Source organism: Syngnathus typhle, linkage group LG8 (assembly GCF_033458585.1).
Source record: "Syngnathus typhle isolate RoL2023-S1 ecotype Sweden linkage group LG8, RoL_Styp_1.0, whole genome shotgun sequence".
NCBI classification, from domain to species: domain Eukaryota; kingdom Metazoa; phylum Chordata; class Actinopteri; order Syngnathiformes; family Syngnathidae; genus Syngnathus; species Syngnathus typhle.
The window spans coordinates 14,391,555-14,406,373 of NC_083745.1; the positions used below are offsets into that span (position 1 = coordinate 14,391,555).

Consider the following 14,819-nt stretch of genomic DNA (forward strand, 5'->3'; position numbering starts at 1 on the left):
TTTGGGGTGAACGTGCTGACCTCTTTTTGTGTTGCGAGAGCCTTTGAGGTTTTAGGACCGGTTTGCAGAAGTACTTTCTTTATTGACCTGCAGGAGGCAGCATAACAATCCGGCGCCTCGTGTTCACGAGACTTGACGAAGCAGAAGAAGCGGAAGCGCTCAACCATGCACTCGCTGCAAATGTCTACGTCGTCCGCGGCGGCGCCGTCCTACCACAATGTGGCCGACTTTTACCCCAGAAAGTTGGGGCCCAAGCCCGATGTGGTTCCGTCCGGCGTGACCGAGCGAAAGGTGGGACCGCTGGACAAACCGGACATGGTGGCGGTGGATGTCATCAACGTCGGCGATCACGGTTTGTTATGCTAACAGGCTATATGCTAACTGCGTCTACACCAGCTGGCTGCCTGTTTCTGTTGTTTAACTTTTTTTTAATGTTACGTTGGACTGAATGGCAATGTTTAACATTGCATTATGTGGCCTAACTCTTTAAAAGTTAGCACTGTTTTAATGTATTACTTTATCAACTTCACGAGCTGATCAAATGACTATTTTTAGAGGTAATTTCCCAGGATGGATCTTGATTTTTGCGTGTGTCTCTTCAGAAATGCCCCCGATGCACAAGAAAAAGCACGACACTTACGTCCTGGTGAGTGTTTGTCATATTTCTCACATTTCGCCATCCTGGCTTCTTTGAACCCCCCCCCCCCCCTCAATAAAATGCATTTTTTGTTCCGCCTTTAGCACATATTTTCAGCCATTTTCAACATTCACATTAGTCAAAAGAACAGACCCACCTGGGGACCAATCGGCCAATCTTATGAATTCGTGCAAAATCGAAATTACCAAATAAAAAGATTGCTTAGATTTTTGCCACAATTTCAGACAGCTTTTCAGAATCGAATGAATTCTGCGGCACTTGTTTTCAGCGTCAGCTCCTCTTTGGCGTTCTCTTATCATTTCCACCCAGCTTGCATCTCTCAGTCTATGACTTGAAGCTGATGTTTGAGATAATCTTCCAAGTCTGATGAGTCCAAATCATTTCCTGCTGTTCCAAACACACCTCTGGGTGGCGACGTAGGACAAGTCGCGCTCCCTGCTCAGCTCGTCCACCTCTTAAGATTGCGGCATTTCAAATGTAAGGGTGTATTCAGACCTGACTGTTTGGTCCACTTTAAAAGGACCAGGGTTCGATTCTAATGCTAGTGCAGGTGTGAATACACGCAAAAGAATCCCGGTGTGGATTAAGGAACTGGACCAAGACCCACTTTTTAAAGCGGTCTCGGTTCGCTTCCAAACGAACTCTAGTGCGGTTTGCTTCAGGTGTGATTACAAACAGCGTAGATCCAAACCAACAGCACAAATATGCAGAGCAGGTATGCAGCGCATAGGACTCGCATGTTTTCCTCCATTTCTGGGTCTGTGCTCTGTATGCCGCCCTGGTCATTGCTGTCCAGTGGGAGCACAGAGCATCGCAAGCGTGGATGTGTTTAAAAAATATACTTCACTTGCAAAATGTACAGTCTAAATAAGAACCGCACCAAACGAAAAAAATTAAGTCTGCTTTTGGCCCGGCACAAACAAGCGGACTAAAGGACTTTTTCGGTCTGAATACACCCTTAGTCCACTTTTGGCCCGAACCAAACAAGCGGACTAAAGCACATTTCTTGTCTGAATACATCCTAATGCGTGTAATAATGTTATAATATTAGTATATTGTAATAAAGTTATTATATTTTATATATATATAATATTATATTATAATAAAGTTAGAATTAATAAAGTTTTCCTCCCGCAGGGCACAATTCATCCCTTCAGGAAGACACACAGGTCGTTTCCTGGAAAACTGTTACAAGAATTCCGATTGGTCACGTCTGACAGACGGGTATGTGTGCACGTGCTTGCAAAAATGAGATCACGCTGAAGAGTGAATCATGTTGCGTTTGTCTGGTAAGTGTGGTCAGATGTCGGTGGCAAAGTCACATGACCAGTGTGACTGATAGCTCATTTCAATGCATGTTGCCTTGTACCCTGGTGCAAGTTCTATTGCTTTATGTTAACTGTTTAAGTTGGGGAGCAACAGGCCAAGGGCATCCTTTTGGCTGACTCACACACTGAACGGCATTTACTGTTGCATTACAAACGAAGACTATATCGGTGTTTAATCGACAAAACTACGGTTAATTCTAATATTCGGGGAAGAGTGCTGAGTAGCCTGGCCACTGACCTGCATCTCAAAAGTCAAAAAAAGTCTAAGTGCATGTGCATGTGTCGCGTGTGAAGTGATAAAACGTCAATGTGACGTGTTTGTTTTTTTGTATTTTGCAGTCATGGAGGATCATGCTCTTTGGGTTCCTCAACCTGCTCTGCAGCGCCTGCCTGCTCGTCTGGTGCAGTTCCACCAACAGCATGGGTACGGACACGCACACATACACACACGGGGGTCATCGTGGATTGACATGTTGGAACGTTCTCCGACTGCTATTCACTATCTCTCATCTAATTTCCTGTTTGCTTGTGCGTGTGTGTGGCTGTGTGTTTGTTAAACTGCTGCTCAAGCAAAGTTGTTGTCGTTGCATTGTTGCTGAAATGCAAGCTGATGATGATCCTACAAAACTGCATGGCCACGTGTGCGTGCGTGTGCACGTGCGCATATGTGTGTATTGGGCAGAGATCCCGTATCAAATTTTGCAGTCACAACAACATCTTTGAGTCCTTTAGAAGACAGCAGATTTTTGTCTGCGCACACACACACACACACACACACACACAAAGCAAGTTTGCAGTTTAGGCACATTTGTGTCTGTCCAGTCCACGCTGACAAACAGCGACAGTCGCCTCTTTGTGTCACTTACACTTTGTGTGTGCGTGCGGGTGGGTTAGCCACACACACTTGAGTTGTGTGTAAGGGGTGTCTGATTGTGCTGTCTCCCTCCCGCCTCTGTCTGTCCTCCAAAGCTTCCCTGACACTGCCGTCTCCCTCAACAAGCGTGCGGACTCACTCCCACTTGCGTCAAGAGAAAAGCTCTTTTCAGGAGACGGTTTGTTATCAAATGGAAATTGGGTGCTCAGTCTTGACAAAGTTTTTGTCCTGAGCAGAAACAGGCAAGTCCGAGAGAGCGGCAGCGGTCTTCCGTCTCCGCATCATATTCGTATGAGCGTCTCTTGTGCCACACTGCCAGGACGTGGCTTTGTGTTTCATGTAAGGAAGGACACAAAATCTAACAAGAAAAACTGCCCCCAATAGCTGCTCATTAAAATAAAATAAAAAAAGCCCAGTCGACTTTAATGCCAAATACACACAAGTCATCCGTAGAATAATAATAAGTATTTGCTCGATAGTTGAAGGAACGCATTTGGGTGATGAATCCCTGTGTGCCAGATAAGCTCCACCCCCGACAAACGATTGTGTGCACTTTTGTAGCCGTGATCAAGTTTCATTGATTTGATACCATTGCGGGTTTAACGTGTCTCCACCGGCTGCCTCTCAAATCCCGCAGCGGAGATATGAGACGCTTTCTTATTGATGCCGACGACGCACTCGCGACCTCTTGTTTTTCTTCTCATCACAACGCGAGCGAGCAGTGCAGCGCCCAAGCGTGTGTGTGTGCGCGCACGCATGATGATGTGCGTCGATTGAATGTTTGTAGTTTGATGAAAAAGCTGGACGAGCATTGGTGCGAAAAACCCTCATGGCGGCCAGGTTGTTGGGGTGTGCCGCGCACTTGATCAGATGTTGGCTCAAAGCTTCAACGTCTGCAAAGTACCCCACCCTGTGTGTGTGTGCGTGTGTGTGTGTGCGCGCACGTGCGCTCTCAGTTTACCATTTTCCGGAACTAGTCACACTAAGCACTTATTGGCTGAGTCTAGCACATCCATCTCCTCACTCTTTGTGTGTGTGGGGGGTTTGGGAGGGCGTGGGTGTTGTCCTGACCTCTCGGTGTCACTGCAGGCCTATCTGTCTGTCGATCTAGCTGTCTGTCTGGCCTCTGTCACAGTGCCGCCTCCCTCCATCTGTCTACCTCTCCTGTTCGCGTTGCTCTGTCGCGCTGTCTCGTCCAGCCGTCTGTCCGTGAGCGGGTCTCGGCGGGTCTCGTTCTGTCAGGATTACGCACCGTCAGGTTGGCCAACACGGACACCGGCGCTGGGGAAACAAAATGTTCCTCTCGGCACAAAGCCGCTCTAATCTGCTCTCCTCATCCCACGACGCTGCGTCCGATTACTGCAAGCTGCCCGTGAGCTCAGACAGTCAGGCAGAACACGCAGACAGACAGACAGTCAGGCAGGGAGGGGGATTCCGAATAACTAAATCAAGGAAGGGCTTCTATGTTGTTGTTGTTTTTTTGTGCTACTAGGGGAGGGGCACAATTGGACCACACGCACCATAGAGCTTGTTAGGTCTGTTTGAAAAACCAACAAAACGAAAAAAAAGAAGAATCAAGGAGCCTCTCATCCCTGGACAAAAGTAGTATACTGGATGAGGACAAGGTGTCTGCTCGTGCTTGTGGTTTAATGAGGAAAATTAACACGCGCTAACGTTGGACATCACTGGCCTCATTCAATAGAATTTTGACGCAGCCACTTTAGGTTGGTGCGTATTTTAGGCCAGGATCCCCCGTATGTAGTCCCAAGAGCCTCGCAAAGGTTGAGCTTCACTGGTCGTGCGAGTAGATTAGCATGAAGGGGTCAATAAAGAGGTTGACTTTAAAATTTGCGGCTGATTTCGTGGAGCCTTTCTGTACTTTGTTTTGGGGGTTTTATTATTCAAAACGCACTGAAAGGCCTGTTGGAACAATTGTGGAAAGATTGGCAAAGTGTCCCATCTTTATTGGCAAGCCAGTTGAGCTCCCTGCCACCATGCAGTGCTCGCCAGGGAAAGCAGCTGCCGGGGACTCGAAACAAGTTGTGCGTCAACTCGCTTGCATCTCAAGGCGCCACTGCAGTTTTCTTTCTATGACTAGTAGAAGATTATTGTAACAACAACAAACATGTTTTGTGTTTCAGCTCTGACAGCCTACACCTACCTGAATATCTTTGAACTCTTCAGGTGAGCCCGACCGTGACATTATCAGCACCATGACGCCATGGTGACAGCATCTGCACCATGACATTATAAGCACCACTAACCCTGATGTCTTTGAGAAATTACAAACTTCGGAAGGAGGGGTACACGGCTCATGACCGTCTTCCCACAGCCTTTTTCCGCTTCAATGTCCAACTTTGTGTTTCCCCTTCTCGCCTCCGTTTCATAGCCAATCTCATTGTTTTGCTTTGTTTTGTAGTTTGATCACGTGTCTGATCAGCTCTTGGGTGAGCATGAAGAAGCCCAGCCAGGTTTTCTCCTTTGGGTGAGTCAAAAAAGCATACGTGTGTTTGGCATCATTCAGTGGGCGGGGCTTGTTGCCATTATTGACCATGTCAATACACCACACGCTTGTGTTCAGGTTTGACCGTCTGGAGGTTTTGGCCGTTTTTGCCTCCACTGTGCTGATCCAGCTGGGAGCCTTGTTCATCCTCAAGGAGAGGTGTGTATGCCGCACTCACAAGCACACAGACGGACGGAGTGATGAAGCGTTTGTGATGATTCAAAGTCGCTCACATGTCTTTGTTCATGTTGCCCCCACTCTGTCTTCCTTCATTAAAATTTCAATTATTTTTTATTTCCAAAGCAACACCAAACATTTGTCCAACTGTCTTCTATTATTGCCCTCACACGGGGCAGGGTGCCCCCCATCCCACTTTGTCAGTCTAACAATTGGACCCTTTCCTCACTGCTTTGGCCTTCAACTGTTGTTCCGTGTAATGGTTGGCTTGAGTGGTTCTCCAATTTTTCACCTGAGGTACCACCAATGACGTTGCTCTGCGGGTGTCAGCTTCACTAGTAACATGAGAACGCAGTCGGCCCACGAGTTCGAGAAATGGATCAAGGCCCATCTGGCAATTGGATATTTTGGGTGGGCAGTGTTTGCACACGCTCCAGGAAAGGAGTGGCCACATGCGTGCATGTGCAAGTCACAACCTCTCAGGACTTGGTCACACCGGCTTCGGCCGGTCCTGGATGTCCTGTCGTGCACGCGTGGTGGCCCAGGACCCCGACGAAGATAACGTCGAGTATGAGTTGGTCCATCAACTCGAACATTCCCTACTTTCCAGCACGCAGGGTTGAGTTGCTGGTTCCCATTGTGAGAACCCGGCGTGAAATAGTTGAACTGACCTTCATGTGACCCCCCCCTTCCCTAATCTTAACTGCAGACACAGTGTACTGTTCCCCACTGGGACTCTTTTAAAGTTGTGATCTTTGTCCGGCTGCCATGGGTGGGGGTGGGGATTTTGTCAAAAGCAAAATGTTTGCTTAACGGAGTGGAGAAAGATGAGAGAAATGTGCGCGTGTGTCCATCCCTCCCAATCAGGGGCCAAAGATGTTCAAGTACTCAATACGCTGCCTCCTGCTGGTAGGGAGCAGATGTCTACAACCAACCCTGATATGGCCGGTGAAGATGAGATAGGCGCGTGGTTCGTGTTGTCAACAAGTGCACCCATGTGGTGTCGATGCGCATTTGTGTCAATGTTCTCCCCGTTAGTTCTCACCTTGTCTGCTTTGATTTATGTTGTGTTTCAATGGCTCCAATTGACCCTCCCTCTCTCCCGTTCTCTCTCTCACACAAAAAGTCACACAGGGTGAGATGGCCTCAGAATAAAAGCAGATTGTTTTACTTTAATATGCCCATAAAGTGAAATGTCCTGGATTTTGATCCACCAGAGAGAAGTATGAACCCTCCCAAATTTCAATGATTTGACAAAATCGAGGCGCAAAATCAAGCAAAGTCAAGCGGTAGCCTCCCCGCTCTGCGGGCTGACAATGCAAACACCAATGTGCCGCAGTAAATAGGAAGGAACTCAGAGTCAAGATGCCAGGCCGAAACGCCGGCAGCATGTCTTCCGTCGCTCTCCGATGGCGACAAGCATTCGTTGCAAACATTTGGTCAGAATTTGACGTGCCGCAATCGGCACCGGCGTCAGGAAGGTAGCGAAAGCACGCATCTCAAGGGGCATGCGAGTGGCTATATTGTGATGCAGCTTTTCTTTTGTCTTTTGTCAGTGTCGAGCGCTTCATGGAGCAGCCCGAAGTCCACACGTGAGTAGTTCCTCCTCCTTTTCATGGACAGGCACTGTGGGTGACATCCACCGCCTCGATACTGTATGCGGCTTGCAAAGTGACTTGAAAGGATTAGTCTTGTACGCCCGTGCCCGCACGCTGATAAAAGGGCCCACTTGGCTCCACTAATCACTCGGCACAATCCAGTTAGGAGCCTAAAACCTCAGCTCCGAACAATCGCTCGTGCGAGATTAGAGGGCAAACAAACAGGGAGAAGGTTTTCCGCCCCACGTCAGCACCTGTCCGTCAATCGCACCGTCCTATAGCATCGGCTCGGCGAGAGAGGGAAGAACAGCGGTGCGCGCCTCGTGTTTGGTGTTTGGCTCTTGTAATCTGGTCACAGGAGATGGTTTAAGGTTCGCCGAGTTTTAGCTTCTCAAAGCCGTCGCTAATCTTTTCTAGCGCAGCGAGCAACGACAACCGTTAGAAGAGGCGGCCGTGTTGGCGGCAACTTGGAACAGAAGACAAAGTTTGCCATTTGACCGTTGGCGCCTGCCTTAGTTTAGCCACAAAGGCGTGAGTCCCTGGTTTTTGTGTGTCAGAAAACGGAACACCGGCGAGAAAAGACAGTGCTGTTGTTGGGCCGAACGAGAGCTGAAGCTGAAAATGCTGTGTGGCGTGAAGCCCTCGCAGTCATTGGGCACTCAAGGGAACGAGCGCAATCATCTTTTCTTCTTTTACTAAGAGTGTGAAAAGATCTTTTTATATTTGGCTCCAAATTATGCAATCCGTAAAAACCTGAAAGGAGCCTTGCAAGCGCCCGCTTGGCAGACAATGCTAGCCTTTGCGCAAGAGTCACTCGAGTTTGCACGGCCAGCCTACCTCTCTCCCCGTTTGTGTGAGTGAAAATGCACTCACGAGCGCACCAGCACTTGGAAAGCGGTCGAGCCAAATTGATGGCTGTGAGGAAACCATTTGTCATCCCGCCCCGACGCCAGCACGTTCTTTGCTTGTCGCGCTCAAAGTTTTGTGTGTGTGTGCGCGCGTGTGTGCGCGTGCGTGCGCATGCGTTTGTAGTGGGCGCCTGCTGGTGGGCACCTTTGTGGGGCTCTTCTTCAACCTGCTGACATTCATGTCTGTGCGCAACAAACCCTTCGCCTGTGTGTCCCAAGGTACGTCCACACTCATGGTGTATCCTCTGCCTCACAAGTGAAGCGCAATAATTTAACTTTTGTTCTTGACAGACCCTGTAAAGTCAATTGTGAGATGTTTGAAGGTCCTGGCTGAAAATGCGCCACAACTGATGATTACACTGTACTAAATTGGGGAGATACGGTGCCCTCCATAATGACTGACGCCCCCCCCAGTAGAGCTGTGTTCCTGAGCTTCTGACAAATTGTGTTTTTTTTCCTTAAAATTAGCCCATTTTTTAAAACAAATTTGGCTCACTCGGCAGATACTGCTTGAGCGCAAAGTGCCTCAATTGCTCACTTGGCAATTTTTTTTTAATGGTTCAATGTGGCATACATGTTAACGTTCTGCTCTGCGCTGTTTCATTTTCACTGCATGAGACTTTCTTAGTTCCCTGTCCCTCAGCCCCTTTTCCATCTTCTTCCTTCTCTGTGGATGAACATGTACTTATGAATGAGGTCAGCGCGCGTCTCTCAGCTGCCTACTCTTTCGTTACGAGCAGTCTCAACATCACTTAACATCTGACATTTTGGGATGGGATGGTAAAACCTTACTTTCTTTGTCTGTCTGTCTGTCTCTCTCTGCCCCCCCCCCCCCTCCCCCGTCTCAGATAGAGCAAGACTAAAAGTGTGTTATGCAACCATGTTCCAGACAGTAGGGATGTTGTTTTGTGCCCGGGGGGGGGGGCGTCGGCAGCCGCATGGGTAGGGGGTGGGGTTGAGTGGGCGAGGGCGGACGAACTGACGGGCGGGACTTGCGCCAACCCACGCTGGGCGAGCGAGCCCTCTCCTTCATGCACATCATAAATAAGTCACTACATTCAAATGTTTGTTTAGACTTACTCACCCTGGCAAAACAAACAGCCATCCACTTGCCCTTTCACCCCCACCAACCTCACACTAACATTGTGTATTACGCACGCACAGAGCAGGACGGGACAGGAAGGGAACGCTCCTATGGCCAAAGATGAAAAGTGGCCAATGTTTCGCTTCTCAGCTTGCACTGATGGCGTGTTAAAATTGCAATATGCCTTGAAAGCAGCCCAGGCCAAATCTTTTGTAAAAAGGTGAAGATTGTAAGGGTCCTTGTGTTTTTTTGCAGCGGCCAGCAGCAGTTGGCTTCAGGAGCACGTGGCAGATCTGAGCAGAAGGTGACGACGCCTCTCAGGCCCACTCGCGCTCTCTCTCTCTCGACATCTCGCCCTGTAGCTCTCTCTCCATCACTCTGCTTTTGATGGCAAGCTTTTTCTATGGCCTCATCGCTTTCTCTTTATCGATCTTTCTGTGTCTCTCTCTTTCATTGCGAAGGCAAATTGCTTTTGTCTTGTTCGTCGTCTCCAACTTCTAGTGTTTTTTCCCCACGTCATCACACTGTTGTCGCTAACAGGATTACCGTGTTTTTCCATGCATAATGCGCCCCCGTGCATAATAGGCACCCTAAAAATGGCATGTCGATGCTGGAAAAAAAACTGTACCCATGTATGATACGCACCCAAATTTTGACAATAACAACCGGATGTTATTCTGCCGGTCAGTATCACTGCGCATGCGCTAGCACACTCGATAGCGAAGAAATGTTTCGGATTTGTGTAGGGTACATTGTGACAGCAAACGAGCAGGTGATCGAGCAAGCGTCTGATACGAGAGCATTGTGTTCGTATGGAGCGTGTTTGAAGTGAACAGCAGAGAAGAAAGGAACAAGGCAAAGTGTTGTGAAATAAAATATTACCTGTAATACGCATTTAGGTAGAGAACTGAACTCTCGCTCTTTATATAGCTGACGTGTCTTGCGCATCCATTCTGCGCATCTGTAATGGCGGCCTCCGTATGATATCCGGTTTGCGATGGAGATTAAAAAAACAAACAATATTTGACAATAACACACCAAGGATTGCACCATCGCATGAAACGATGTGTCGTCAATTATGAATTTTACTGACTAAGTGTGTTGGGCAGGATGGCTGAATGCGAAGAAAGGTGTGATTTCAAGTTTTATTTCGAGGGAGATTTTCTTCAAAAATTGTTGTACCCATGCATAATGCGCACCCCAGATTTTAGGACAATAAATTAGTTATATTTTGCGCATTATGCATGAAAAAACACGGTAGGCAACCCCCCCACTCACACACACACACGCACAAGTGAGCTGCGATTGTCTGAGTGAGGCCAAGCGAGCAGGATGTGCCATCTTACTTTCTGCAGCGCGAGTGCGATATTGGTCACGTGCCACAGGGCTGCGGGGCAACTGGGTTATGTGCCGCAGGGCTTGCAAAGGTCTGGCAAGATATTGAAGCGCAAGACTGGGCTGAGGTGAAGCTTGCAATCACCAGCAGTGCTTTGACAATGCACCAATGTGTCCAAACGAGCCGAATGACCTACAGCAATAGCCCCCCCGCTCCCGGTGAATGCGAGGTTCAGTCTTTTGCTTCAATATTTCGCCAAACCTTTGCACCCCTTTGGCACATGACTGAGTTGTCCTGCAGGGAGGATGTCGGGGAAAACTCGCTGATGCTCGGCCGCTCCTTCTCTTTCAAGTCTTTAAATTAGCCTCCTTGACTTTTTTGGTCTCCAAAGGATACATTCCCAAATTAAAGACTCTGTTCCCTCTTATGTGGTTTGAACTTGACTCTGTCCTTTTGTGTGTAGTTTGTGCGGCGTAATTCCAGGCCTGAGCAACGTGTTGCTGCCTCGCATGAACCCCTTCGTCCTTATCAACCTGGCGGGGGCGCTCTCCCTCTGTGTGACCTACATGCTCATCGAGATCAAGTAGGAGCTTTACCGGCAGCGCAAGCCTTTGCCGCACTGCTCGCTCCGGGCCTTGACGACGCCTGCTGTGTGCATGTGCGTGTGTGCTCGCAGTGACTACAAGGGGGTGGACACAGCGTCGGCGGTGGCCATTGCCCTCATGACCTTTGGCACCATGTACCCCATGAGTGTTTACAGCGGCAAAGTGCTGCTTCAGGTAACTCTGTCAGGCATGGCTTGCTTTCTGCCTGCAAGTTACTTGACAATTTATGCTAATACGCAGGATGACTAGATTGACTGGCTTTTAAAAGCTTTTTTTCTTTTCATTTACGACTCTCGTTCTTGCTGAGCCTTTTCTTTTTGGCTCTGTTCGACATTTGTCCTCCTTGGCGTAGTTCTTGATCATGTGACTGTCTCCCCGCAGACCACGCCCTCTCACGTCATCGGCCAGTTAGACAAGCTGCTTCGAGAGGTCAGTCCCACGTGCGCAACCGTGCGTACTCGGCAGTAAGATGCAATTGGCTCACTGTTCGTCTCTGCGTCCAATCAGGTATCGACGCTTGACGGCGTGCTGGAAGTTCGCAACGAACATTTCTGGACACTGGGATTTGGATCTCTGGTACTTTCTGCTTCTTCACTTGACTTTGATTGTCGTTTTGTCTCAAAGTCTTTTTGTCCGTCTTCCCCCCCCCCCCCTTTTTTTTTTTTCTGACCCCCCAAAAAATTGTTGCGCTCCCTTTAACGCTTCAGTTTCTGGGGTGATATTTTTCAAGAGCGTAAAGTTGTGTACATTCTTGTCGCTGGTTTTCATGGCAACAGCTGCTTATGGGTGAAAAACATTTTGTCAACACCACGTGTGTACATCTTTGTGTATTTCAAATATTTCGACAATCACTTAGTCCTCAGTACCTCCATGGGCCTACAGGTGACGCACTCTTTGTGTGTGTGGTTGGTGAAGGGGCTTGTCCTGCTTTGTGTGTGTGTGCGCGTGGGGTCTGCAGGTGGCGCACTCTTCTGTGTGTGGTTGGTGCAAGGGCTTGTGCTGCTTGGTGTGTGTGTGCATGTCCGTGCGTGAGATGTCGCTCAGTGTGTGTACACAAACTAGTTGGTCGACTGCTAACAGAGCATTTGTCCAAACTCATTTGATCCTTGAGTGCCCGATGCCCCCCAGGGATCGTGTATGTAGTTGTGTTTGTTGTGTGTGTGTGTGTGTGTGTGTGTGTGTGTGTGTGTGTGTGTGCGTGCGTGCAAGACAAACGCTTGATATTTACAGTTGATTTGAAAACGGACATTCATATTTTTCTTCAAAGAAAATTGAAAATAAAAAAAGTGAAACTAGAGCGATTCATTCAGCATAAGACCACATTAGGGGTGTAAATCGCGGGTTTTGTCACGATACGATATAATATCGATACAAAGATCCACAATACGATATTTGCCGATATCTTAAAGCCTGCTGCGATTCATTCACGATATATCGCGATATAGTGCTCGATTTTTTTTTTTTTTAATAAAAAATATAGAACCATATCCTGATTTATAACAATTCATACGCAAAATCAACAAGGTACTGCAAACTCTTTATTTAGGAAATTACAAGAGTATTGCAGTATACAAAGTGCTTATTTTAACACTGAACTTTGATGGCGTGTTTTTTCTTTAAATGTGCGGCGAGATTTGTGCTCCCTGAATATTTGATCACCGCATGGCAGGATTTACAAACTCCACGTGTCTTGTCGGTTGAGCCATCTTTTCTTTGGAATCCAAAGTGCTTCCAAAGGAATGACTTGAAGCCTAAAGGGGAGCAAATTTCCTTGTCTTTTTGGACACTAGCCATAGCAGCAGCCCAGGAGCAGGGTACTAGTTGTCGACTCCCCTTTCACGTGCCTGCTCTGCTCACAACACAACGCCGCGGCGCGCACTGCTCCCGGAAAGAGGAAGCAAGCGACAATGAACTGGATTTCAAAATAAAGTCGCGTCTAATGTCCGAGGTCAAACACGGCGATATAAATCGATGTTTACGTTTAGCATCGATGCCAATAAATCGTAGAGCATTATATCGGTTAATCGATGTGTATCGATGTATCGTTACACCCCTAGACCACATGTAACCTGTGACGTGTCACATGACCTCGTGTAACAATATGTAACACCATGACGTAGCACAAGCGTTGCAAAATGTGAACGAGTGGGTTGGTTAGTCCGAGGTGCTCACACTGCCCGGCCGCTGTGTTTTCAGGCGGGCTCCGCCCACGTGCGCATCCGCCGAGACGCCAATGAGCAGCTGGTCCTGGCGCACGTGACCAATCGTCTGCTGCCACTCGTGCCCACGCTGACGGTGCAGATCTTCAAAGACGATTGGACACGGCCCCTTCTCGCGTCCCTGAGCGGCCCGCCTGCGGGCGCCGCCTCCGAAGCTTATGCCGCCCTTACCTCTCTGCCGCCGGCGCCACTGGATTCTGACCCGCTGACGTCGACGCCCTCCAAGCCCAGCGGCCCGCCGCCTGAGTTTGCCTTTGACACGCCAGGCCGGAACGCTCAGCCCGTGCTGCTCCCGGCGAGCGCTCACCGGCACCAGCATCAGCGTGCTCACGGGCCCTACCGGGGCCTGGCCTATGGCGGGCCGACCCTGGGCCTCCGTATGCCAGGACTGGGCGGTGGATATGGACTCGAGGAGGCGGACTACAAAATTCTGGGGAGCTTCGCCCACCCGTACAGACATTACACCCCCAAATGATTGGGCTGAGGACATGCGTCCCCATGGACCAATCAGAACTCTGAGGAACTCTGATGTTGCGCAGGAGTTTGTTGTAAAACCTTTTTATTTTACATTTATAAAATAATGCGGTCGATAAACTGCCCTTGATTTTGTGTACAAAGCCTTCATCGCAAGTAGGAATAAACATAATTTAAGGCTTCGTCGCCCGGCCTCAGTGAGTGCGGTTCATCGTAACTGAGTAAGGTTCATCATACTCAGGTGCGCGCTGCCTGATCATCACACGGCTTGATATGCTTTTTGTGATGGCATCGCGTGGTTTCGTATTTCCGTGTGGTACTGTATTTTTGTTGTTGTATTTCGACATGATTGTGTTTTCTTGTGTAGTGCCCTACAGATTGTTTTATATTTGTAAATAGGGCCGGTGTACTGCCGGGCTGACTGAAACTTTCAGTCACTACCGTTACAAAAACTTCTTGTTTGTGGTTTTGCTGCCAGAAATATATCCCAGAAATACTTGTGTTCGATTTGTGTTTTACAATGTACCACAATTATTTTAATAATTGAATTATTTGTCGTTGTTTCTCGCCATTAATCAAGGAATGAAATACAATGTTTCCATCTATTTTCATGTGACATCCGCTTTTGTGTCGCCGTGCTTGTCACTTTATCTTCAAGTGGTTGCGTTTGCTCATCCTGCTTCTCCCCGGTGGTCATGTGTCGCTCTGTCAGGAGGGGGCGCCAAGACCCACTTCAGTCGTCCGTCCACTCAAAAGAGTTGACTGACATATGTATACATATATGTTTCAGAAAATTAGAATATTGTGATGAAGTTCTTTATTTTCTGTAATGCAATTAAAAAAACAAAAATGTCATACATTCTGGATTCATTACAAATCAACTGATATATTGCAAGCCTTTTATTATTTTAATATTGCAGACTAGGATTTACAGCTTAAAAAAATACAAAAATCCTATCTCAAAAAATGTGAATATTTCCCCAGACCAAGTAAAAAAACTTAAAAAATTTAAAACAGCTAAACAAAATCAAACGTTTGAAAATGTCCATTAATGC

At 48.0% G+C, this 14,819-nt stretch overlaps 1 protein-coding gene across 1 annotated transcript; it reads left to right on the top strand.

Moving 5' to 3' along the window:
- Window positions 1-105: 105 nt before the first annotated feature.
- Window positions 106-14,619, top strand: slc30a6 (solute carrier family 30 member 6; the record flags this gene model as incomplete). Its single annotated transcript, XM_061285655.1, has 15 exons — window positions 106-352; window positions 603-646; window positions 1,796-1,882; window positions 2,326-2,410; window positions 5,002-5,044; window positions 5,280-5,345; window positions 5,442-5,522; window positions 7,097-7,132; window positions 8,171-8,265; window positions 9,386-9,434; window positions 10,930-11,049; window positions 11,143-11,245; window positions 11,453-11,500; window positions 11,579-11,647; window positions 13,268-14,619. Coding segments are annotated over 15 exons (1,671 nt in total), but the record flags the coding sequence as incomplete, so codon positions are not given.
- Window positions 14,620-14,819: the final 200 nt, after the last annotated feature.